General features: G+C 50.2%; 2 protein-coding genes across 4 annotated transcripts in view; both read left to right on the top strand.

Annotated features, from left to right (window-relative positions):
• Positions 1-7,753, top strand: part of PDGFRB (platelet-derived growth factor receptor, beta polypeptide) — a 42,040-nt gene extending 34,287 nt beyond the window's left edge. For all 3 annotated transcript variants that reach the window (XM_011931550.1, XM_011931552.1, XM_011931551.1), the window contains exons 17-23: positions 306-424; positions 624-746; positions 1,503-1,614; positions 2,060-2,159; positions 2,774-2,879; positions 3,774-4,006; positions 5,673-7,753. In XM_011931550.1, the coding sequence (XP_011786940.1) occupies positions 306-424; positions 624-746; positions 1,503-1,614; positions 2,060-2,159; positions 2,774-2,879; positions 3,774-4,006; positions 5,673-5,856 (977 nt within the window). In that variant the 3' untranslated portion in view covers positions 5,857-7,753. The remainder of the gene's footprint in view (positions 1-305; positions 425-623; positions 747-1,502; positions 1,615-2,059; positions 2,160-2,773; positions 2,880-3,773; positions 4,007-5,672) is intronic.
• Positions 7,754-8,221: 468 nt separating this feature from the next.
• The window catches only part of CSF1R (colony stimulating factor 1 receptor), a 61,305-nt gene continuing 47,353 nt past the window's right edge, over positions 8,222-22,173 (top strand). The window contains exon 1 of the mRNA XM_011931544.1: positions 8,222-8,325. The gene's annotated coding sequence lies outside the window, so the exon portion shown is untranslated. The remainder of the gene's footprint in view (positions 8,326-22,173) is intronic.

Raw genomic sequence — 22,173 nt, 5'->3', positions numbered from 1 at the left:
CTAGGGAAAGTGGTCTACTCAGCTTCGGCCCCAGGCTGGTCTAGTGTCCCTGAGAGGCAGGCAGGCAAGGGCTGGGCAATAGTGGCCCAAGAGCTAATGCCAAAAGTGTTTCTGGCCAATGAGGGTACTGAGAAAGCAGGAAGACTTTGAGTTCGATATTAAGAAATCATTCTCCTTTTAGGGGAGACCTAGGCGATGAGTAGCCACCTGTCTTGGACATTCAGTCTCCCAGGAGCCAAAGAGCGGGGGTCCTGTGGGCCAAAAGGAGACCTAAGATAGCAGGTGACCCTCTGCTTCTCCTCTAGCCCCTGAGAGGACCTGTCGGGCAACTTTAATCAATGAGTCTCCGGTGCTAAGCTACATGGACCTTGTGGGCTTCAGCTACCAGGTGGCCAATGGCATGGAGTTCCTGGCCTCCAAGAACGTACGTGTGGTTGTGGTAGAGCACAGTAGGGGCTGTGGGGAGGTGGGTCAGCCAGTCAGCCAGCATCCTCCAAGAATATCCGCACACCAGGATGGCCTCTCGCATATGGGCAGTGTTGCATTTTCCCAAAGCCCTTGACATGGAGGTTCTTTCCCCACAATTGCCCCCAAGGCCTCAGCTCCCCTCTCCCCAAACCCAGTGCGTCCACCGAGACCTGGCGGCCAGGAACGTGCTCATCTGCGAGGGCAAGCTGGTCAAGATCTGTGACTTTGGCCTGGCTCGAGACATCATGCGGGACTCGAATTACATCTCCAAAGGCAGTGTGAGTACCTTCCCTGGCCCTTGTGGGGCTGTCACCGTGTGTCTGTGACCGCAGGAACAGTTTCCCTCCTGACCAGTGTGGCTGCGGCTCATGGGATATCTGTGTGGGGCTCCTCGTGGCCTGCCCTGACAGCGGTGGTGGGCTGTGCCTGCCCAGCTATGTGTGCAGGGACAGGAAGGGGAGCCGCCTAGGAGAGCATGGAGCAAGTATAGCAGTGGGGAGGGCTGGCTGTAATGGGTCCAGGGTGGGTGAAGGGGGAACAGGCCGAATGTGTTGTTCCAGCAGTGGTGGGCAGACGAAGGAGCCCAGGTGACAGGGCAAGAAAGATGAGCAGGTCACATGCAGTAGCTGGGATTGGTCTGGTTAAAACATGATCCTCCTGCCTGTCTCTCGTCTCCCCACTTTTCAGCAAACCCCAGGTGGAGGGATGCTAGGCCCAGAGATCAAATGTCGCCAGGATGAGAGCTTGGGGGGTGCCTTGACAAGTCCCTGGCTCCCCCACTTCACTACTCAGATGCTGGAGATTTTCCCCGGGGACAGGGGCTGCCTTGTCCCCAGCTAGTGAGAAAAGAAACAGCCTCTGGTCCTCTGGCCAGCACTGGGATGGACATGGGAACTGTGACCAGGGCCCTCACAGGGAATGGGAGGGAGAAGTGATTGTGGGTGGGAACTGCCAGGTACCCTTCTCCTGTCCCAGGTGCAGAGTGGGGCTGAGGTCCTTCCTTGCACTCAGCACCTGTCCTGACCTCCCTACAGACCTTTTTGCCTTTGAAGTGGATGGCTCCAGAGAGCATCTTCAACAGCCTCTACACCACCCTGAGCGACGTGTGGTCCTTCGGGATCCTGCTCTGGGAGATCTTCACTTTGGGTACGCTTGCTTCTTCCTCCAGGCCTCAGCATCCTGGCCTGGTGTCTACCTCCAGCAATCACACCTCTCGCCTGGTGGGGCTATGGGACAAGCCCTGATACAGGGATCCTGGTTCAGGTCCCAGCTCTGCTACCTTCTCCCTGCTGTGTGATGTTAGCAAATTCTTTGCCCTCTCTGGGTCTCTTTAGCTCCCTGTCTGAGTATTGACAGGTTTGAACAGTGACATCAGAAAGCCTGCTTGGCTCTCACATTCTGGCTGTCTATCCTGGGGAGGGTTGCGGTCTCTGCCCAGAGCCCATGAAGGAGCCCACAGTTCCAAATGCCAGGGCCACTGCCCCCTCACCCATACCAGGGCCAGCATGGCTCTCCTTGTCCTGTAGAAGAGGGTGCCCTGCCACTTTTCCAGTCCTGAGCCTGTGTGTCTCTTGTCTATGCTCCCCAACAGGTGGCACCCCTTACCCAGAGCTGCCCATGAATGAGCAGTTCTACAATGCCATCAAACGGGGTTACCGCATGGCCCAGCCTGCCCACGCCTCCGACGAGATGTGAGTGGAGCTTCATGCATTTGGGAGGATTTTGTGCTGCAAACAATAGATATCCAACTCTACTGGCTTAAACCAAAGATGAGAGATTTGTTAGCTCAGAGATCTAGAAAGCCTTGGTGTAACTGGATCCAGCCGTGCAAAGGATGGCATCAGGAACTTCTTGTTCTAGCCCTGAGCTCTGCTTTGCTCTGTGTGGCCTCATTTTCAGGCCAGCATTGCTCAAATGGCTACCAGCAGTGCCAGCCTCATGTCCTACTGCTTGCTGCATAGTGCCAGCAAAAGTCCCAGAGCTGACCTTCAAGGGCTCAGGTGGGGTCACATGCCATCAAGAACTGACTGCGGAAGCTGCAGGGCTGAAAACAATTGGCCAAGTTTGGGTCCTGTGCTCACCCAGGTGTAGTCAACCTGTGGAACCATGTGGAATGGGGGCTCTGAGAGGGCCTCCCAAGGGAATATCCAGAGGCAGGACCTCTGGATACACCCAGCCACCACTTCCCCCCAGCTCCTTTCCATGGCTCACCTTGTTCTGAGAGGCAGCAGCCTCCCACTCCCCCAGCCCTGCCTTGTCCCCTGAACCCTGGGCCAGAGACCCTGACCTTTCTCCTCATCCCCAGCTATGAGATCATGCAGAAGTGCTGGGAAGAGAAGTTTGAGATTCGGCCCCCTTTCTCCCAGCTGGTGCTGCTTCTCGAGAGACTGTTGGGCGAAGGTTACAAAAAGGTATGTTGAGGCAGGGTAGGGGTGGAGCACAGAGAGCTCTGGTGTAGAAGTCAGACACCAAGTACAAGGCTCTGTGTGATGGGCTGGCATTTAGGGGACCACCCTTTGTCCTCTCTGGGCCTCAGTTTCCCTGCTGGTTCTAGGGGGGGATGGGCTGGCACTATGAGTTTATTTTAGCAGCACAGAGCTACATGGAAGCTGATCGATTAGATGCAGGGAGGGGGCCTAGAGCCCTGTCTGTCCTGCTGCCTCCCTCGGGCCTTTGCATCCGTACCAAACCATGGGCTCCTTCAGAAGTGTGAATAACCCCAGGTTACATGACCATGAACCACCTGACCACTTGGATCCTGTCATAGGATCGTCTGTCCAAGGCCCAAAGAGCCAGTAGGGCCCTGAAACCCTGCCCCATCCAACAACAGGGCTCCGAGTGAGGAGGAAATACACATCGCCTTTGACGCAGAGGCAGCTCCTTCCTTGGGTCCATTTCTCACCCCCACTGCACCCCAGGGATGGTCCCAGGGACCTGGGAGATGGAGTAAGGTCATCACCACTTCACAGCCAAGGAAACTGAGGCCCTGCGGAAGGAGGCTGAGGCAGCATGAGAGCCTGTGCCTGTCTGCTCTGAAGTCGGGGAAGAGTTAGAGTCCCGGGTGCTGTTCTGATAACTGCCCCTCCCTGGGTGGTCCTAAGCTCACCATGCCTTGTAAGATTCTATGTGAGATGGGAGGTCAGCTCAGCCATGTGGCTTGGGCAAATCCCTTTCCCGTCTGAGCAGCGGGGTGGGGGGGGCGGGGCTTATTTATACCAAGAGGGATGGGCCAGGTTAGAAGATCCCTGAAGGCATTTCTGGCCTGACCATCCCTGTTTCTTTGGTTCTCCCTGCCCTGGGAGCAGAAGTACCAGCAGGTGGATGAGGAGTTTCTGAGGAGTGACCACCCAGCCATCCTTCGGTCCCAGGCCCGCTTGCCCGGGTTCCATGGCCTCCGATCTCCCCTGGACAGCAGCTCCGTCCTCTATACTGCCGTGCAGCCCAATGAGGGTGACAACGACTATATCATCCCCCTGCCTGACCCCAAACCCGAGGTTGCTGACGAGGGCCCACTGGAGGGTTCCCCCAGCCTAGCCAGGTAGCCATTGTGGCCTGGGGCCAAGGAAATTATGTGTGTGTGTGTGTGTTTGCCTGCGTGCATGCTGTCAGGCTTGCCTCAGAGGTAAGTTACCTAGGGTAAGTACTTATCCCTAACAATGAATAGAAGAGAGAATGGAACTCATTTGAACTTTAATGCCCTGAGGTGGAAAGGGCAGGTTAGTAAAAACAAAAGTATGGGCTGGGACTTATTTGCAAGGTAGCTATTTCCTTTAAGGGAGCTCCCAGAGGTTATCTATACTCTCTCATCTCTAGGTCCTGTCCTAGCCCCAAGGAGAAGAAGCAAACCTACTTAGCATCCCCAGCACCCCAGTTGTTACTCATGGCCAGCCACAGGCCTATGTTCTGTTCCTCAGCACCATGCCCTGGGGCTAGAGAGAGCCTCCAGGGTTGCAGGAGTCAGAGGTGCCTACAGGAATTCAGGACAGAATTCAGATTGGGAAGGAGATTGTGGTTTTCTTTTGCCTTGGGAAGTGGTAAAGTTACAGCTCAGCGGGGGGCTCAGCGGAGGACCCTACTGTTGCGGGGACTTGATGTCCACACAGGATCTCCCCTTAACTAGAGAGAAGGGCTCCTTATGAGGCCACGCCCACCTCCAAAGCAAGATCCAGCCCAAGGTGAAGTGGCTGGAGCCCCAGGCTGGGGTACTGTCCCAACTCTGCCACTAGCCGCTATGAGACCTGGGAAGGCTTTTCCTCTGAGAGCCTCAGTTTCTCCATATGTGCCAGGAGTACACACAGGCCTTAGAAGGCTCCCAAAGGCCCTCATTGCTCTAACTGTTGAAGAGACGAACCATCCAAGAGTTCCAGTGGATGGCGCAGAGGAGTGAAGTGCAGCTCTCCCACAGCTTGAGGTGTGAACGCAGAGGAGTGAACTGCAGCTCTCCCACAGCTTGAGATGTGAATGCTCACCCTGTTTTGTGCCCTCAGACAAACTGCTTCACTGTGTAAACATTGGTGTCCTCTTCTTTTTTTTTTTTTTTTTGAGACGGAGTTGCACTCTTCTTGCCCAGGCTGGAGTGCAGTGGTGCGATCTCGGCTCACCGCAACCTCCGCCCCCCGGTTCAAGCAGTTCTCCTGCCTCAGCCTCCTGAGTAGCTAGAATTACAGGCATGCAGCACCACACCCGGCTAATTTTGTATTTTTAGTAGATACGGGGTTTCTCCGTGTTGAGGCTGGTCTCGAACCCCTGACCTCAGGTGATCTACCCACCTCGGCCTCCCAAAGTGCTGGGATTACAGGTGTGAGCCACTGCGCCCAGCCAATGTCCTCTTCTATAAAATACAAACAGTAAAAGTACTTCTATTAGGCGGTCATTGCAAGGATGAAATGAGATAGCATACACCTTTAGGAGTGCAGAGGAGGCAGATGCTGGTGGCTGAGAAATGAGCTTTGGAGCCAGCCAACTCTGCTCCGAAGTTCCAGCTCCTGCACTTCCCTGCCGTGTGAAGTGGGGCAGTGACATAACCTCTCTGAGCCACACTTTCCTCACCGTGCAGGCCTTGCATAGTTTTCACAAGAGTTAAATGAGCCGGAGTGTGTGAAGCCCAAGGTGCAGGGGCAGACACACTGAAGGCTCTTCATGACTGCTGCTGTAATCCTCCTGGGCTGCTTCCTAGCCTCTCACTCACTGCCTCCTTCCTCTAGCTCCACCCTGAATGAAGTCAACACCTCCTCGACCATCTCCTGTGACAGCCCTCTGGATCCCCAGGAGGAAGCAGAGCCAGAGCCCCAGCTTGAGCGCCAGGTGGAACCAGAGCCAGAGCTGGAACAGCTGCCGGATTCAGGGTGCCCCGCGCCTCGAGCGGAAGCAGAGGACAGCTTCCTGTAGGGGGCTAGCCCCCACCCTGCCCTGCCCAAAGCTTCCCCTCTGCCAGCACCCAGCACCTCCTGGCCTGGCCGGGCCTCCTGTCAGCCAGGCTGCCCTTATCAGCTGTCCCCTTCTGGAAGCTTTCTGCTCCTGATGTGTTGTGCCCCAAACCCTGGGGCTGGCTTAGGAGGCAAGAAAACTGCAGCGGCCATGACCAGCCCTGTGCCTCCAGGGAGGCCAACTGACTCTGAGCCAGGGTTCCGCCCAGGGGATTCAGTTTTCCCATATGTAAGATGGTCAAGTTGGGCTTGATGCCCAGAATCTAGGATTCTCTCCCTGGCTGATAGGTGGGGAGGTCAAATCCCTCCCTGGAAAGATTCTTGGGGTTATTGAGGTGGTAAATTAACTTTTTTCTGTTCAGCCAGCTACCCCTCAAGGAATCATAGCTCTCTCCTTGCACTTTTATCCACCCAGGAGCTAGGGAAGGGACCCTAGCATCCCTGGCTGCTGCCTGAGCTGGGGCCTAGCCTTGGGTAGTGTTGCCTCATCCAGAAGAAAGCCAGTCTCCTCCCTATGATGCCAGTCCCTGCTTTCCTTGGCCCAAGCTGGTCTAGGGCCATTAGGCAGCCTAATTAATGCTGGAGGCTGAGCCAAGTACAGGACACCCCCAGCCTGCAGCCCCTGCCCAGGGCACTTGGAGCACATGTGGCCATAGCAAGTGCCCGGGTCCCTGTCCTTCAGGCCCATCAGTCCTGGGGCTTTTTCTTTATCACCCTCAGTCTTAATCCATCCACCAGAGTCTGGAAGGCCAGACGGGCCCCACATCTGTGATGAGAATGTAAATGTGCCAGTGTGGAGTGGCCACATGTGTGTGCCAATATATGGCCCTGGCTCTGCATTGGATCTGCTATGAGACTTTGGAGGAATCCTCTCTGGGCCTCAGTTTTCCCCTTCAAAAAATGAACAAGTCGGACTTATTAACTCCAAGTGCCTTGCCAGCACTAACATTCTAGAATATTCCAGGTGGTTGCACATGTGTCCAGATGAAGCAAGGTCATATACCCTAAACTTCCATCCTGGGGGGTCAGCTGGGCTCCTGGGAGATTCCAGATCACACATCACACTCTGGGGGCACAGGAACTATGCCCCTTCCCCAGGCCTCCAGCAAGTCTCAAGAACACAGCTGTCCAGGCCTTGACTTAAGAGTGACAGCCGGTGTCTTGGAAAGCCCCCAGCAGCTGCCCCAGGGACATGGGAAGACCACGGGACCTCTTTCACTACCCACAGTGACCTCTGAGGGTATCCCGGGCAAAAGGGACAGAGGGCAAATGAGATCACCTCCTGCAGCCCACCACTCCAGCACCTGCGCCGAGGTCTGCGTTGAAGACAGAATGGACAGTGAGGACAGTTATGTCTTGTAAAGGACAAGAAGCTTCAGATGGGTACTCCAAGAAGGATGTGAGAGGTGGGCGCTTTGGAGGTTTCCTCCTCAACCACGAGCTGCCCCATCCCTGAGGCAGCACTCCATGGGGGTATGGTTTTGTCACTGCCCAGACCTAGCAGTGACATCTCATTGTCCCCAGCCCAGTGAGCATTGGAGGTGCCAGGGGAGTCAGGGTTTTAGCCAAGACGTCCCAGCACGGGGAGGGTTGGGAAGGGGGTGCAGGAAGGGCACCAGCCCTGCATTGCAGGTTGGCACCTTACTTCCATGGGATCCCCAAAGTTGGTCCAAGGAGGGAGAGTGGGCTCTCAATACGGTACCAAAGATATAATCACCTAGGTTTACAAATATTTTTAGGACTCACGTTAACTCACATTTATACAGCAGAAGTGCTATTTTGTATGCTGTTAAGTTTTTCTATCTGTGTACTTTTTTTAAGGGAAGGATTTTAATATTAAACCTGGTGCTTCTCACTCACAGACTTTGTAGTGTCTCTTGGGTTTGGATTCCTGTCCGTGGGGAGTGTGAAGTGGGGCACGTGGGGCTCAACCAGACGCAGATCCCCAGACAGATCCCTTCAGCTCTGAGTCTCATTTCACTCATCTGTTAAGTGGAGATGTTCACTCTCCCACCCCTCTCCAGAAGCTGGGTGGCCTAGACCTCGGGCTTGGTTTCCCAAGGTGGAAAGCGAGCAGGCTTTTCTGGCTCCGCAGAGCCTGACCTTGAGTCGGGCAGGAGGGTGTGGGGCTGCAGGGCTGCTCCCAGGCTCTGGTGCTGAGGCGCCCCACTGCCCCCACCATGTGCTTTGGCTTTGGCTATCAGCTGGGACACCCTCCCCTCCACTCCGCCCACAGGCCCGGATTGAGGCCAGTGTGCTCCGTGACAGGCAGCTGCTAGAGCCCAGATTCCAGGTCCAGGTGAGTCACGATCAGGCCCCAGGTAGGAGAAGGGCAGACAGAGTGTCCAAAAGCGTGAGAGTATGAAGTGAGGAGAAGGCGGAGAAGAGAGAAGAGGAGGAGGAAGAGAGGAAGCGGAGAACTGCAGCCAGGGTAAGGACAGGGGAAGGAATGGGGTGGTGACCAGTCTGTGGCTTTGAGGGCAGAGGGGTGTAGACCTGCAGGACCCAGACTCCTCACGGCTGCAGCAGCTCAGGGGTTGTGGGGCCACCATGAGTCATAGGCTCTCCTGCCGAGCCTATGGGACCCCGGCCTGTGGGACCCCGGCAGGAACACAGGGCCAGGGGCAATAGGGCTACTGGGAGCAGGGGGCAGAGTGCAAGGGGTCTCGGGCCCAGGCAGGGATTCGTGGCCCTCCCACCGGGGCCCAGAGTCTTGTACTCGGCTCACTTGAGGTGGACTGGGTGTCAGCCTGAGGTCCATCACTGTGCGTCCTTAGCCCCTCCCTTGATCTCTCTGAGCTGGGGAAAGGGCATCTCCATTAGAGTGGGTGGGGGAAGGACCTCATTTTGGAACCACAGGCCTCCCTGGACTGCCTCTAGGAGTCTGGGGCTGTGGCTTCAAGTGGGGAAAGGAATGAAGCCATGGGACAGTTCTGACTCACAGGCCCAGCCGCCAACTCAGGGGCAGCTGAGCCACACCAGGGAAAATACCCGATGGCTATAAGGCTTGGCCATGCAAAGCCCACCGTCCCAGGGGTCCTGGCTTCAGAAAACACCCAGTGCCTGTGACTTCTCTTCTAGCTGTGGCAGGATTTGAATGAGGTGATACCTGAGATCTGCCCTGTAAAGAAAATAGCCCACATTCCAAACAGAGATTATCTTTGCTGATGCAAAAGCCTCTGTCTGGAGGTCAGAAGATCTCAGCTCCCTGTGTCTCAGGCCTGCTCCTTATGGGAACTTGAGTGGATTACACCACATCAGGCTTCAATTTCCCCAGGGGTAAATGGAGCTAGATGCCACACTAAGACAAAGGATGATAAAAATCTGGCTACTACTAACCAACAGTTACTACGCCCCAGGGCCATCTGGTTGCTTCACACACATTTGTGCATTTTACCTTCCCATCAACCCAATGACCTGAGTCCTACTGTTATCCCATGTTACAGATAAGACACTAGTCTAAGCTGTTGCTGCTTTGTTTTGTTTTGTTTTTGTTTTTCTAGTTAAAGAAGTTTATTCAAGGGCAAAGTGTGAGGGTAGTCATGAGGAAACAGGAAAACCAGAGAATGGTGATCAGTGCTTCCCTGTGTGTGGCAAGGTGAGGATGGTTTATATAGCCAAACACAGGGGCAGGCAACACAATTACATTTCCCACACACAGGTTAACATAGAGATACAAGATTGGATTGGCTACTATTGACTACACTTTAAGGGGGCTGCTTAACACTTATTTGTAAAGAGGTAAAGATCGCCAGCGTGTCATTTAGTCCAGATTTGAATAAAGAATGGGGAGCCTGGTTAAACGATAACATTCTCAACACAAAAGTCAGGAGGCAATGGTCAGAGAGCAGTCCTGTGACATGACTCCGTTTCCAGGGCTTAACTTTTCCCATTGGCATAATCAACTGGGGAGGTCCTGAAATTTTATTTTATTTTCACAATTTTGATTTGCATTCAAATGAAATCAAATGTGGATTCAGGGAGGTTTTGAAGTGACTTGCCCAAGATCACCTGGTCGGTGTGGCAGGGATGGGAGAGGAGCCCAGGTCAGACTGACTCCCAAGTCAGCGCTCAGGGAGGTAAAGGGCCCACCCAAGGTTGCAGAGCCGGGAACTGAGGAAGCCTGTGACAAAACTCCTGTCTCTGTCTCCAGACCTTCTGGTGCTGTGTTTCCCCAAGAGAAAGGATAGGCAAGGGATGGATGAGAAAGGAGAGCTAACATCATCTGAAAGCTAGAGAAAAATAATAAAAACTAATTTGTGGGAGGGCTTGGGCCTCTCAGGCTCCTGTGCAGAGGGCAGGCAGGGTCTGGGGTAACCACAGGTCAGCCCCTGCTGGGCTCCTGCCTCCCAATCTCTCCCCTCAGGCGGGCCCAGGGAAGACGGGTGAGCTGGGATTTTCCTCCCAGACAGATGAGCCACTTGGACTGCACAATTGTTCCGCTACCCCACTCACGGCCGGGGTTCTTGTTCCTGGAAAAAGAGGGAAAGACTCAAAGGAGCTATTTCTGCCGGGGCCCTGACCTGCCGCTGATGAGGGCCTCACAGCTCCCATTCAAGTCCCTTCTTTGAATTAGGGCACCGTCTCTAACAGACCCCTTTTATTTTAGTTATAATGTTCGGTTTTACAATTAAAAATTATTTTTAATAAGCCTCAGGATATTTCCTTCTGTCTTTGAATATGCCTTTTGTTTCTAGTTTGTGCAACTATAAGTTCACGTGAACCTCATGGATGTTGGCTTAGGCAAGTGGCTTCCATGTAATTAGCAGTGATTCCATCTTAATAAAGTCCTGTGATCTGACAAAAAAAAAAAAAAAACTTGATACAAGTATTTATGTCATATATGCCTGTATTTAAAAATCCATTACCAAAACACATAATATAGAAAGAGGAGGTCTTTGTGTATTTTTATATGTTTAATGCAGTAACACTTTAAATCTTTATTCTCTTTATTCAGCAACTCTGTGTGTACAAATTTATCTTGTTGAAATTCTGCCTCTCACTATAGTTTAGTTATATTTTTCAAAGTTTTTTTTCTTTGTATCATACTAATATTTGTATCTGTACCTATCTACATAGAACATAGCTATAATCTTCAACAAAACTCCCACTGCCATTGTGCAACTTTTTGTTTTTCACTTAACAATACATCATGGGCATACTCACAGGTCCATGGGAAATACAGATATTAATTCATTCATTTTGAGAGATGCACATAGTTTAAAAGCAAGCCTGTGCCAGACATTATTTAACCAATGTTAGAAATGCAAAATGCTTGTTCCCCAGTGCCACAAAGAAATAGCACTCGAACATAAATTTAATTTCCTCAGCAAGGCAATTTTTACTTTCTGCAGAAAGGGTGCTCCTGGCAGATGGAACAATGGCGAGAGCACACCTGGACAGGGGAAGGGAAGAGGTTCTTATTCCTGACACAGGTAGCCTCTACTGCTGCATTGTTCCCCTATTGGCTAGGGTTGGACCACATAGTCTAAGCTAATTCCGATTGACTATTTGAAAAAAGGAGCAGGAGTACGAGCTGGAGTGCCGGGGTGAGTAGTTTGGTGGGAAGGGTGGATACAGAACAGGTGGCTCAGGATGAGTCAGGATGGAGCAGGTGACTCAGGTCAAAGCAGGTGACCAGGGGAACAGATGTGAACTACTGATTAGGACAGTAGGAAAGTTGTTTACCGAAACTAGAAGCAAGGGGGCGAAGAGATGCAGGCAGTTAAACTTTAAAATGGAGAATCAAAGAATAAGAGCTGAACATACTGACATACTGATTCTTTGAAGAGAAACTTGGGGTTCACTATATTTAACACCAATCTCCTACTGAGGGGCATTTGGACTATTTCCCATTTTTTAGAGTTATAAGTTATGCTACAATGGCTATTATATATAAAATATGTTTGTTTTTGCATATTTAAGTATTTGTTTTCATAGCATAAATTCCTAGACATGGAGTTGTTGAGTAAAGAGAATAAACATGTAAAATGTTACTGAAGTCTAAAAATTCCCTTTAAAATACGTGTCATAGTGCTCTGGGCGGCTAAGAAAATCAAACATACAAACAACAGAAACAAGTTATTTAATTCTAGCTAAGTGCTCTGGACTGATGGAGGAAGTATGGAGCCTCTTTGGTTTATTGAGAAAAGTCATAAGTGGGTGACAGAAAAGAGTTGAAGACAGAAATGTGCCAAGTTGAAACATTCTCCTTGGCATAACCAGAAGCACCAAGAGGACTTGGCAAGGCAGGAAGCTTCCCACAGTGGAATTCAGTGCTGCTGCAGCTCTACGAAGCCATCACCCCATGTCTGGACAGGGCATCCCACCCATCGGGAAACCCAGCCTTCCCTCACCACCCTGCTCTGCCCCAGTCCCTCATGGTGTAGCGGTGTGCTACTATCAGTGGTCCCATCTGATCCTCACAATTCGCCTGTGAGAGGAGCCTCCAGATGACGAAGTTGAGGCTCAGAGCCATCAAGTGGCTTGGCTACAGTCACCACAGGGAGGCTCTTGCCTGCCAGCCTCCCTGCTCCTACCTTCCCCGGCAGTGTCTAGGCCCAGTTCCAGATCTCAGAGTGGCCAGCAGGCTGAGCCCTGGGGTCAGGGGCCAGCTGCCTACACAGAATGTGGCTTCTGGGATTTCCTGGGGGGGGGGGCTCCTCCTTGGGATGGGGTTCTGGGGCTGCTCTGGGCCATGAACGTTTCCCACAGCTCAGAAGAAAATCTGCCATGGCTGTGTAGGGGTCTGGCAAGGGGCCGTTGGCCTGGGGCAGGGAACTGCGGACATCATAGAAGCCAAACTGTCTCCCTGTACCACCCCCTCCCAGCTGGCTCTTCCCTCACCCACATGCTCTTGGCATACAGGTCTGCCCTCTCCAGCAGCTCCCACCCCCCACCCGCTCAGGGCTCCTCTCCTTCTCCTGCCGGGCTTCACAGCCCGCTGCCCTTGCCCAGCTCCCCTTTGCAGATCCACAGTCTCTGGTTTTAGATTTTGTGGGTCTTCAGTGCAAGAACTAGAAAAGTCACAAACATGGGGAAGTAACACAGTTTCTGGAAAATCACAGAATTCTAGGTCCTTGTTTCCCCCTCTGAAGAGACAAGAGGGAAGCTTCCACATCCGAAAATTTTTCTTCTTCATTCTTGATCTTCCTGAAGCATAGTGATGGTCTCGGTGCTCCCTCACTCAAACATCTTCAGTGGCTCCCCACGGCCTAACAAAGTCGAGACTCCTTCATGGAATCTTTAAGGCCCTCCATGATCTGATTCCAACCTCTCCTACTGCCTCTCCCACGTCTGCCCTCCAAGGCCCATCCACCTTGTGTGGGCCACTAGCTTCCTGACCTTTGCACCCTTTTTTGGTGCTGCTGTCACCACCTAGAATGCCTAGTCTTTTACAGCTGAAGGTCAAAGTCTTGCTTAAGTTTCTAGCCTAGCAAAAGCTACTTTCTCCAAGAAGCTTTCCTGATTCCTGAGCTGAAAGTGGTTTCTCTTTGCATTCCTTCCTCTGTGCCTCTTATGGGCCCTCACATCTGTTCCGCATTCTTCGCCTCCCATACCCTTGCACTCTTATGCCTCCAGGCCTTTACTATGCTTTCTCCTTCTTGGAACATTCCTTCCTTCTCCCTCTATCTCTGCCTCAACTCCTCACCCTTCTCACTCCCTCTCAGCTCAGTTAGGGCCTTCCTCGACTCTTCTCTCCTGTGGTCCCAGGACATCTTGCAACTCCCCCAGCGGCCTGGTTCCTCTCCTGACTCTGACAATAGGCTGTGAGCTGCAGAGGGGAGGGACCACACCCAACCTGTTCACCACCATGTCCCCAGGGCCAGGGACAGTGATCGAGAAATATCTGTTACATGCCCTTCACCTGCATTATTGTCTCACTGGATCTGAGTCAATAGCCCCTTCCCCATTTTAAATATGAAGAAACAAGGCCTTGAGAGGCCAGGGACCTGGCTGTGGTTAGGAGTGGGGAATGAATTCCTGGTCTATCTGGCTCCAAAGCCTAGGCTCTTCCCCTTTACCCTCGATCTTCCTGAGAGGCCCCGCTATTGATGAAGGTCAGCAGTTGAACATGTGGGCTCTGGTTCTGGGTTCCTGGGTTCAAAACCCAGCTCTGCCACTTAGTGTAACTCCGGGCAGGTCAATTACCATCTTTGAGCCTGTCTTTCTTCATCTGTAACATGGAGTAATTATAGCTTTCCCCTAAGGTGGCTGGAAGGATCAATGAGATGATCTGTGCAAACAGCTCAGTCCAGAGACTGGCATGAAGAGTGTGCTCAATGGACAGGATGACCCAGAACAGTCCTTTTTCATGCCTCTGTGTTAATGCAATTATTAATAGCACCCCTTCCAGTCTCAAAGGTTCCAAATTGGATGATAAATCACGTTAATGTCCATAGATGTCAGGTATTATCAGCTGCGCTGTATAACACCATTTAGCTACTTGCCTTACCTCCCACCCAGGTGGTAAGGTCCCTGCATGCAGGAACCTTGGCCTTCCTGGGCCCAGAACAAGGCCTGACACGTGAAGCATTTGCTGAATGAATTGCTTTTGGAGGGTGGAGAGCTTCTACTTGCCCTTCATTTATTCATTCATTCACTGGATTGTTGACACATTTCTTCATGCATCTGGCATTGACTGAGCACTCATCTGCCAGGCAGGGCCAGGTGTGGAGGGTATAAAGAAGACCAGAAGGGCAACTGGCCCTACCAGGAAATTCCTGCTGCAGAACGAGGGGGTCAGAATGACATCACACCAATAACCACTCTCATAACTGTGCTTCTGTTGACAGTGAGAAGTGCCAGGAAGCCACGAGAGACGATAAGACAGGAACTCAGTCCGGCAAAGGGAGGCGCCAGGTGGAAGCAGAAGTATGTGGAACAGGAAGAAAGAGTGTGGGGGTGTATGCAGGAGCTGCAAGTGTTCCGTACAACAGGGAGGGTGGATGGAGAGAGAAGAGGCCGAGATCAGATGGCAAAGGCTCCTGTAAGCCCTGCTAGAGGGGATGGCCTCGATCTGCTCTATGGAGCTGGAATAGTAACGGGAGCAAATACCCCCTAGTACTCCAATTCAGACACCAGAGCTCAATGCTCAGGCCTAGAAATAGGTGTGGTCAAACCTTTTTGGCCTGGGGTCAAAGAGGAACCAGTTGCCAAACTGCCATTATTCTGTCTGAGTCCCTGGCTCCTAGCTTGGGCCCACTCCACTCTCTGGTGGGGAACCTCCTGCGTACCAGGTCATGGGCTGCAGCTGGGGTTGACTAGGCAGGAGGGTGGGGGCTCAGCTGTCCTTGACCTGGGGTCTGGAGGTTCCAGGGTCCATGAGTCAGGCAGGGAGATGAAGACTAGGCCTTCAGTATGTGAAGTGTGACATGGCCCACACATTTACTTCAGAATTTCCTAATCCTTGGGCAGTCATGCAAACTCTTCTCAAAGTTCCTCTGCCACGGGAAGGGGTAATGTCACTTTGGGATTCTTGTTTGTCACCTTCCCAGCAGCATCACCAAGGCTTCCTCAGTCAGGGTTTACCCCCAGTGAGTCCCACGGCACTTCCCCATTCCATGTCCACTAGCGGTCAGCACACCCACTGCTGGGGGAGGTCAAGATCGCCCTGTGCAGTGTGCTGGTCATTAGCATAGGCTCTGCAGCCAGGCTGTCTGCTTCCAGTCTCAGATCTGTCATTCCCTGGCTCTGGGACCTTGGGCAAGGGAACTAATCTCTCTGGGCCTTGGTTTCCTCATCGGCAAAATGGCAATAATTAATAGAATCAGCCTCTTGTGTTAAAAACATTAAATTAGATAAATATGGAAGGAGCCTGCTGTGGTGCCTGGCATATAAATAGCACTCAGAAAATATTAGGGAGTCCAGTGTGGTGGCTCACACATGTAATCCCAGCCCTTTGGGAAGCTAAGGCAGGAGGATCGCTTGAGGCCGGGAGGAGCTTGAGACCATCTAGGGCAACACAGTGAGACCCTGTCTCAACAAAAAGAAATAGAAAATTAGCCAAGTGAGCAGTGTGTGCCTGTAGTCCTAACTACTCAGGAGGCTGAGGGAGGAGGATTTTGCTTGAACCCAGTTTGAGGCTTCAGTGAGCTATAATTCTGACACTGTACTCTAGCTTGGCAACAGAATGAGACTGGCCTATAAAAAAAGGGAAAAAGAAAAAAAAAGAGGTCAGGTGTGGTGGCTCACACCTGTAACCCCAGCACTTCGGGAGGCCAAAATGGGCAGATCACTTGAGGTCAGGAGTTTGAGACCAGCCTGGCCAACATGGTAACGCTATCTCTATTAAAAATAAATATATATATATTTTTTTTAAGATGGAGTCTCGCTCTGTCACCCAGGCTGGAGTGCAGTGGCACGATCTTGGCTCACTGCAACCTCTGCCTCCTGGGTTCAAGTGATTCTCCTGCCTCAGCCTCCCAAGCAGCTGAGATTATAGCTGCCTGTCACCATGCCTGGCTAATGTTTTGTGTTTTTAGGAGAGATGGGGTTTCACTGTGTTAGCCAGGCCAGTCTCCATCTCCTGACTTCGTGATCCGCCACCTCAGCCTCCCAAAGTGCTGGGATTATAGGCGTGAGCCACTTCACCCAGCCTCTGTTAAAAATATTTAAAAATTAGCTGGGCGTGGTCGTGGGTGCCTATAGTCCCAGCTACTCAGGAGCCTGAGGCAGGAGAATCACTTGAACCCAGGAGGTGGAGGTTGCAGTGAGCTGAGATCACTCCACTGCACTCCAGCCTGGGTGACAGAATGAAACTCCTTCTTAAAAAAAAAAAAAACAAAAAAAAGAATGAATGGAAAAAAGAGAAAGGATTAGGCCTCTAAGTGCCATTTTTTCAGGAGGACAGAGTACCTTCCCGCTCGCAGGACTTTGGGATAAAGCATTCATTCATTAACTCATTCACTCTTCATACATCTGAAATCAGTGGATCAGAATGGTCAGGTATACCATTGAGAAATGCCCTCACCAGCTGTGTGATCTTGGGAAAGTGACTTAACTTCTCTGAGCCTTGGTTTGCTCTTCAGTAAAACAGGGATAATAACCACACCTACCTCTAGAGTTAAGGATTCAATGAGAAAATTCCAAAGAGCATTGGGCATGCTGCCTTCCACGTAGTGGGCACCTGATAAACCTTTGAAGCCTGCCATGCAAGGAAAACGCTGGGATGCAGCTAAGCCTAAAAGGCCTGGGATGCTTAATAAAGATACCTGCCCATCTGGCAGGAACAGGGAGGCTTCCAGGAGGTGGCGAGTCTGAAGAAGCTATAGGAGTTAGCTGGAGGGATAGAAATGACACGACAAGCAGCATCCTTTGATCCTGGGGACAGAGACAGGTCTGGCCAAGGTGGCCTAGGCCATCCCTCAGGACCACTGTAGCCCCCACCCCTCTTGCTGGTTATACCCCTCCTCCACCTCAACATGTTCCACCAGAGAGGGGTCTCTGCCAGCCTGGGTCAGGGATTTGGTGAGAATTGCGTGAAAGCTAGGCAAGATCACACACAAACTTTGCATCCATGTTAAGGGTTCCCAGGTTTCCTCAAGGACATCCAGGGACTTTCAAAGGCAGTGGCCTCAGCCATGAGTGAGCATGAGAATCTGCTAGAGAGCTTGTTACCTGTGCAGGTACCCACCTCCCACCCCTAAGTCAGCAGGCCTGGGATGGTCCTGGAATCTTCATTTTAACAGTTACCCCTGTGATTCTGAGGCTGGGGTCCCTGAAGTGCCCAGGCCATTAAGGACCCATGGCCTATAGGATCAAACCTGGGCACCCTGCCAGGTGGTCAGGGACTCTCAGCACTTGAGCCTCACCCCCTTTCTGCTCCCATCTCCACTCCATTCCTTCACACTCTGGTTGGCCCCGGAGAGTCCTAATTTTTCACCCTCTCTGCCCCTATGCTATTCCATCTGCTGGGATCTCCTTTCTGCCTGAAGGGTTGCTGCTCCTCCTTCAAGGCCCAGCTCCAATGCCACTGCTCTGGAAGACCTCACAGACTCTCCATCTTCTGTTCCCCAGGGCCATCTGATTGTGCTTATGTTACAACACTTAGGGGCTTGCCTCCAAATGTGTTGGACTTTAAGAAGTTAATGTCACATTGATGACCTTGCATGTTGTTGATCTGATGAGAGTGAGGGAGGCCAGATGTGCCTGGAGATCATGTCCCAGGAAACACTACTAAGAAACCAGAGTGCTCAACCTGGAGAACTAGTACCTTCGGGACTACAAGGGCTGTCTACATCACTGGAGGCCTGTCGAGGGACAGGGAACAGAGCTGCCTGAGGGTCCACAGCGACAGGTAGGTGTCACAGGGAGGCAGATCTGGCCCAGATAGGGAAGCATGGGCTAACTGCTTCCCACAACAGGTGGATGCAGGTGACCTGTCAGAAATGCTCCAAGGGGCACAGGGAATGGTATTGGCCAGACAATCCAGGTAGCGGGGAAGGCCAGGGAGAAGCTACCTAGGCCTTCGACTCAGAAAATTCAGATTCTGGCTCTGAGCCTTCCCCAAAGTAGCTGTGTGAGCTAAGTCACTAACCCTCCTTGACCTTCCCTTTTCTTATCTATACAATAGAGATATGCACTTCACTGATCGCCTGTGACCCAGGCCTGTATGAGAAAATGGAAATGAAAGTGGCTTGTAAACAATAAATGGCTCAGCCTTCCTAAACAAGACATGAAACCCGGAAGTCGGAAATGAAAACACAACAGATTTGACTACACACAGCAAAAACTTCAGTGTGAATACAAAAAGCAAAAGAAAGTTAGAAGAGAAGGGGCAAACTGATGGAAAATATTTTCAGCATTTCTGATAATAGGGTTAGCAGATATATTACAGATAACAAATAGTTCAATAAGCTGGGTGTGGTGGCTCACGTCTATAATCCCAGCAGTTTGGGAGGCCGAGGCACGCAGATCACTTGAGGTTTGGAGTTCGAGACCAGCCTGGCCTACATGGTAAAACCCCACTTCTACTAAAAACACAAAAATTAATTGGCCGTGGTAGCAGGCGCCTATAATCCCAGCTCCACGGGAAGCTGAGGCAGGAGAATCGCTTGAACCTGGGAGGCACAGGTTGCAGTGAGCCAAGATTGTGCCACTGCACTCCAGCCTGGGTGATAGAGCGAGATTCAGTTTCAAAAATAAAAAATAAATAGTCCAATAAATCAATAGAGACGAAAAAAGGACAAAGGATATCTGTAGAAGAAATACCAGTAGCCAATACACACATGGAAAAAAATGTTTGTTTCATCACTCATATAGAAATGCACATGAAACCTCAACGAATTAACATTTTTTCCTATCAGACTGCAAACAACTTTAAAGATCAGTGATATCCCATGTCAGCAAGCATACAGTGATGCTGCATTTCTCACACACTGTTGGTGAGAATGCACATCCGCACGGCCTTCTTGGGGGAACAATTTAAGAATATCTCCATGTTTTAACGTACCTACCCTTTGACCTGACAATCCCGCTTCTATGAATGGATCCTGCTCCAATGACAGCATATTTGCACAACGATTCATGTGCAAGGATGTCCACTGAGCATTGTTTGCAATGGAGAAAAATTAGAAGGAACTAGAGTGTCCACTTGTTAGGGGAATGGCGAGATAAATTATGGTACATCCATACCATGGGATACAGTGAGGCAATTTTAAAAATATGGTAAATCTCTATGAACTAATATGGAAAGATTTCTAAGATGTGTTGAATGGTTAAAAATAACCCAATGCAATAAATAGCATATGATACTATTTTTAAAACTATAAAGTGGGGATGGGATGGATGGGTGGACGGATGGATAAGCATATCTGTGCGCAGGCAAATGCCGAGAAGAGTATACACATACTCTTACAAGCAGTTGAGGTGGGGAGAGAGGCTGTGATTAGGAGAATACGGGTTTAGGGTGCCTTCCATTTAGGGGGACTGCATATCTCTTTATGGATGAATATCTTACAGTGACCACTAATATATATATATAGAGAGAGAGAGAGAGGCAAGGAAAGCAAGCAAGGAGTGGGAGGGGATTGCCAGCACCACCACTCTCTGCCTGGGTCCCATGACAGCCGGTGGCAGACTAGTGGACCTGCTGATTGCCTTTGCTGTTCATTTCTCTTCAGATGCCTTTCTTTCTCTTCGCTGCCTCTGCCTGGCAAAATCCAACCCTCCCAGGCATACCACCTCCCCTAGTTCACTCGATCAGTTAGCTGTTGTTGCATAGCAAACAACCCTACAAATCTGCAGTGATGTATACCAATACACACATATTTCTCACTCATCTACAGTATTCAGCAGATCTGACTGGATTGCTAGGGTTTTCTCATACATCTGGGGCAGCTGGGGACTCTGCTTTAATCTAGCTTTGGCTAGGGTACCTTAGCCATGCCAGCTCAGGAGTGTCTTTCTCATAGTGGTGTTAGCAGCATCCGCAGGCAAGGAGAAGCATGCAATGCCTCTTGTGGCCTAGGCTTGAAACTGGAACACCCTCACTTTCATCTCGTTCTATCGGCCAAAGCAGCTCCCACACGACCAAGCCCAGATTCAAGGGGTGGAGAAATAGGTATCACCTTTTTTTTTTTTTTTTTTCTGAGAGCAACTGCCAAGTCACATGGCAAAGAGATCGGGTACTGAAAGGAATGAAGAATTAGGACCATTCACACAATCTCCTTTGGATACAAAGAGGGGAAAGACAAACCACAGAACGGGAGAAGGCATTTGCCACCATGTAACCAAGCATGCATATAATTGTGTGTAGCTGTATTTCACTTGTTTATTTGGTTTATATTATACTGTTATATAAATACTACTTTTTACTAACCTATTCTATTATTGATGGTTATTTCATTTTTTTTTTCCAGTTTGAGGCTATAATGACAAATGCTGCTATGTATCTTAATACACTTGTGTACACATTTCCATTGCACGTATGCCTGCTGGGGAGTAGAATTTGTTGAATCGTAAGATAAAGCATTTTTGTCAACCTAAGTAAATAATGCTAAACTGTTTTCCCAAGTGGTTGTATCAATTTATACCCTTACCAGCAGTGTATGAGTTTTCCTGTTGCTCCACATCTTAGCCAATACTTGGTAAGGGAGTTAATTTCTGTATATGTTGTACAGCTGGAAATGAACAGTACTTTAAAAAATATGGTTAGCCAGTGATCTTAGTTCCATTTAAAACTGTCTTTCCCTCCCCCATCACCACCGGTTCTATCATCTGTCAAGTGTCCGTATGATCCATAGCTAGGAATTTTTTTTAAGAGATGGGCTCTCACTATGTTGTACAGGCTGGACTCAAACTCCTGGGCTCAAGGGATCCTCCTGCCTCAACCTCCTGGGTAACTGGCATTGGTGCGTGCCACTGTGCCCAGATACTAGGATTTTTATTTTGTACCATCAGTCTATTTGTCTATCTGTGAGCCAACATCAAGCTGTCTTAACTATCTTTATAGTATTTCTTGATATTTACTGAAGAAAGACTTCCCTTTTCTTTTCATTTTCTTCAAGACTGTCTTGGTTATTCCTGGCCCTTTACATTTTTTTCCCATTTGTTTTATGAAAATTTAATTTGCACACAATAAAATTCATCCTTTTTAGTCTACAATTCTGCTACTTATGACAAATTTATACAGTCATGTTTATCATTGTCACAATGAAGCTATATTTCCATCACCAAAACAATTCCCCGCCCCTCACCGGTCCTTTGAAGTCCTCCCTCCACCTCCAGCCTGGGGCAGTCAATGATCTATTTTCTGTCTGTTTGCAAGAGTGTCATGTGAGTAAGATCAAAGAGTATGAAGCCTTTTGCATCTGGCTTCTTTCACTTAGCATAAAGAATTTGAGAATCATCCACATCGTCATGTACATCAGAAGTTTGTTCCATTTAATTGCTGAGTAGCGTTCTATTGTATGGATATACCATAGTTTATCCATGTAACAGCTAAGGGACATTTGAGTTGATTTCAGTTTGAGCTGATTACAAATAAATCCACTAGAAACATTTGCTTAGAGGGTTTTTTTTGAACATCAATTTCCATTTTACTGAATTATGGTAAGGATTTCCTTTTTAACTCTATAAGATATTGCCAGACTGATTTCCAAAGTGACTGCTCTTTTGCATCCCAACTAGCAATACGTATATGAGAGTTCTATTAATAATTGTTAGTGGCCAGGCACGGTGGCTCATGCCTGTAATCCTAGCACTTTGGGAGGCCGAGGCGGGTGGATCATCTGAGGTCAGGAATTTGAGACCAGCTTGGCCAACGTGGCAAAACCCC

This window comes from Colobus angolensis, unplaced genomic scaffold, assembly GCF_000951035.1.
Source record: "Colobus angolensis palliatus isolate OR3802 unplaced genomic scaffold, Cang.pa_1.0 Scaffold90, whole genome shotgun sequence".
Taxonomy (NCBI): Eukaryota; Metazoa; Chordata; class Mammalia; order Primates; family Cercopithecidae; genus Colobus; species Colobus angolensis.
The sequence above is the reverse complement of the archived record's forward strand: the minus strand, read 5'-3'. Positions and strand labels throughout refer to the sequence as shown.